This window comes from Phalaenopsis equestris, unplaced genomic scaffold (assembly GCF_001263595.1).
Source record: "Phalaenopsis equestris unplaced genomic scaffold, ASM126359v1 Scaffold000761, whole genome shotgun sequence".
NCBI lineage: Eukaryota > Viridiplantae > Streptophyta > Magnoliopsida > Asparagales > Orchidaceae > Phalaenopsis > Phalaenopsis equestris.
Genome location: NW_018165201.1, coordinates 4,046,865 through 4,049,243, shown reverse-complemented (window position 1 = coordinate 4,049,243; position 2,379 = coordinate 4,046,865). Strand labels below are relative to the sequence as shown.

The 2,379-nt window shown below is 33.8% G+C and overlaps 1 protein-coding gene across 1 annotated transcript in view; it reads right to left on the bottom strand.

Annotated features, from left to right (window-relative positions):
• Positions 1-2,379, bottom strand: part of LOC110030827 (jasmonic acid-amido synthetase JAR1) — a 9,311-nt gene that overhangs the window by 2,390 nt on the left and 4,542 nt on the right. The window contains exon 4 of the mRNA XM_020733754.1: positions 203-650. Within this exon, the coding sequence (XP_020589413.1) occupies positions 203-650 (448 nt within the window). The remainder of the gene's footprint in view (positions 1-202; positions 651-2,379) is intronic.

Below are 2,379 nucleotides of genomic sequence, written 5' to 3'. Positions count from 1 at the left end.
TTTACTTTTTACAACGTAAAATGAATCTTTTTCAATCATATAGATGTAAAAAAATGAGATTTAATTGTTAGATATGTAAATACATGGATATGTTTGTAAATCTTTCACATCATAAACATAAAATAAAAATTTGACGAATTTTTTTGTTTAAAAAAAGGTATCAAATTATTAAAAAAATATTTGAAAATTAAATAATTATTACCTGTGAAAGTGGTGAGAACGACCTCATACTGCTGGCCCACAATAACCATATCGAGCGGGACCGCTTCTCCCTCCTCAAAATCGTCCTCTTCGCACGCACCATATCTCGCCTTCGTCAGCGGTATAAATTCAAAGTATGCGAACGTAGGAATTACTGTAAAAATCGTGTGCTCCGGCGGATCCAACGGGGCAAGATTCACCCCAATCCAGCTTTCGGTGGATCCATAGTCAGCGCATACGAGCGGCAATCCGCCCGCATAATGTCTCAGTTTCTCTACGTACGGGATCATTGACCCGGTCATGATCGAGTACAAGTACTTGGCGTTGGGCCACAAGAACCGGACCGCCCCGGCCCAGTCCCGGTTCACTAGCTCCTCACATATTCTTTTCATTTTCTCCGCTCGGTCCGGGTCGGGCCGGGCCATAAGGCTCAGAACGGCTCTCCTCACCTGAAATCAATAGAGATATTTAAGTTTATAATTTTTGGTGATTTAAATGTTATATTTATAATTTTGATGGTTAAAATATTAAATTTAATATTTTGAATTATTTTTATGTAAAAAATCTTAAAAATTAATTTTTGAAGTTTATTATGATATATTTAAAGGTTTAAGCTACACAAAAACCTTTTTTTCTCTACTCTTTTATTAAAAATATTAAAATAAAACATTTAAGAAAAGATTTTACTCGACTTAAAAAATTATTATGGATGTTTGTGCACTATATTTAATGCACTCACACTCCACTCTAAATCATCCCCATTTATTGCGATGTGATTGGGGGATTTACATGCCTACCCATCAAATATTTTAATATCACAAAAATTACACCCAAACTTATTAACTCCAATTATTACATTCGCCTATTTAGAAATGTATGCATCGTCCGATCTTCATCATTGATCAGAATAAAGTTGTATTTCAGTAGTCCCAATTTAAAAAATAAAATTGATGGAAGCTCTGATCAACGATAGAGATCAAACGGCGAATGCATTTCTGCATACGTCGTCCGTATGGAATAATTTTTCCCAATTATGTCACTCTGTTACTCGCCCCATCCAGAGAGAACTCAACCGCCCCAGTGAGTAGAAAATATTAAATTCAAATCGAGTTACATTCCGACGCTAACTCTCTAGTTAAAAAATTTAATGCATGAAAGATATATAAAATATTATTCTATTATCTAAACACCGGAAAAACTCGACCATCATTGATAATGATGTATAAGAGTTGCACTTAATTTTTTTTTAGTACAATTATATTATACATTATGACTCTCACATCGAATTATTTATTTGAATATTTTTTTACTCAGTACAACATCATTAAAAAAAGCTCAAGCATATTGTATATCATGACTTTCACATCATATTATTTATTAGATAATGTTTTAGAGTTTTTTTGGGTAAAATTATGTTGTACATCAAGATTTTCACATCGTATATCTAATTAGATATTATTTTTGTTTCGTTTTTCTTCAGTACAATCATGTTGTACACACGAACCAGCCAGGGAAGGGCGGACCGGGGAAGGGCGGGCGGGGAAGGTTCGCCGGGGGGAGGGCTCATGCAAGAGTTGTGGCATAGGTTCGCGAGACGGAGGGGGTTGAATTAGGGCTTTGGGGTGACAGTTTAATGTCGTAGGTGTCAATTGCTATGGATATGATAAAGAAAGGCGAAGTACATCCAATAAATTAAGATTCATTGAGGCGGTGTCTGATTGCAACACTAATTTACATTAAATATGGCTTATTAAATATAGTAAATTGCATAAATCTTAGGGGAAAAAATCTTTAATATACCGCACAGTCGAATTGATTAAATCCTTATTTATCAAATATAACACAAGAAAAAGATCCAAAATACTTAAAAATTAAATTTTACGGAGCGTTAGGTTTAATTATCACTTTTTTGGCGTTTGATTGATTTTATGTTAAATTTATGACTAAATCCTATTAAAAACATGTATTAAAAACATGTGAACAAACAAGTCTAAAAAAATAGAATATTACGTGCAGCATTCGCATGTGCTGATCAAAATATTGAGATAATATTGGGGTATTAACTATCAATATCATCTCAATATCACGCCAATACCACTGAGCTAGCTCATGCCCACGTAATATTTTTGCCTTCAAAAGTGGGTTTTTTTTTTTTTTTGAGTCAATTTTAACAGCTTC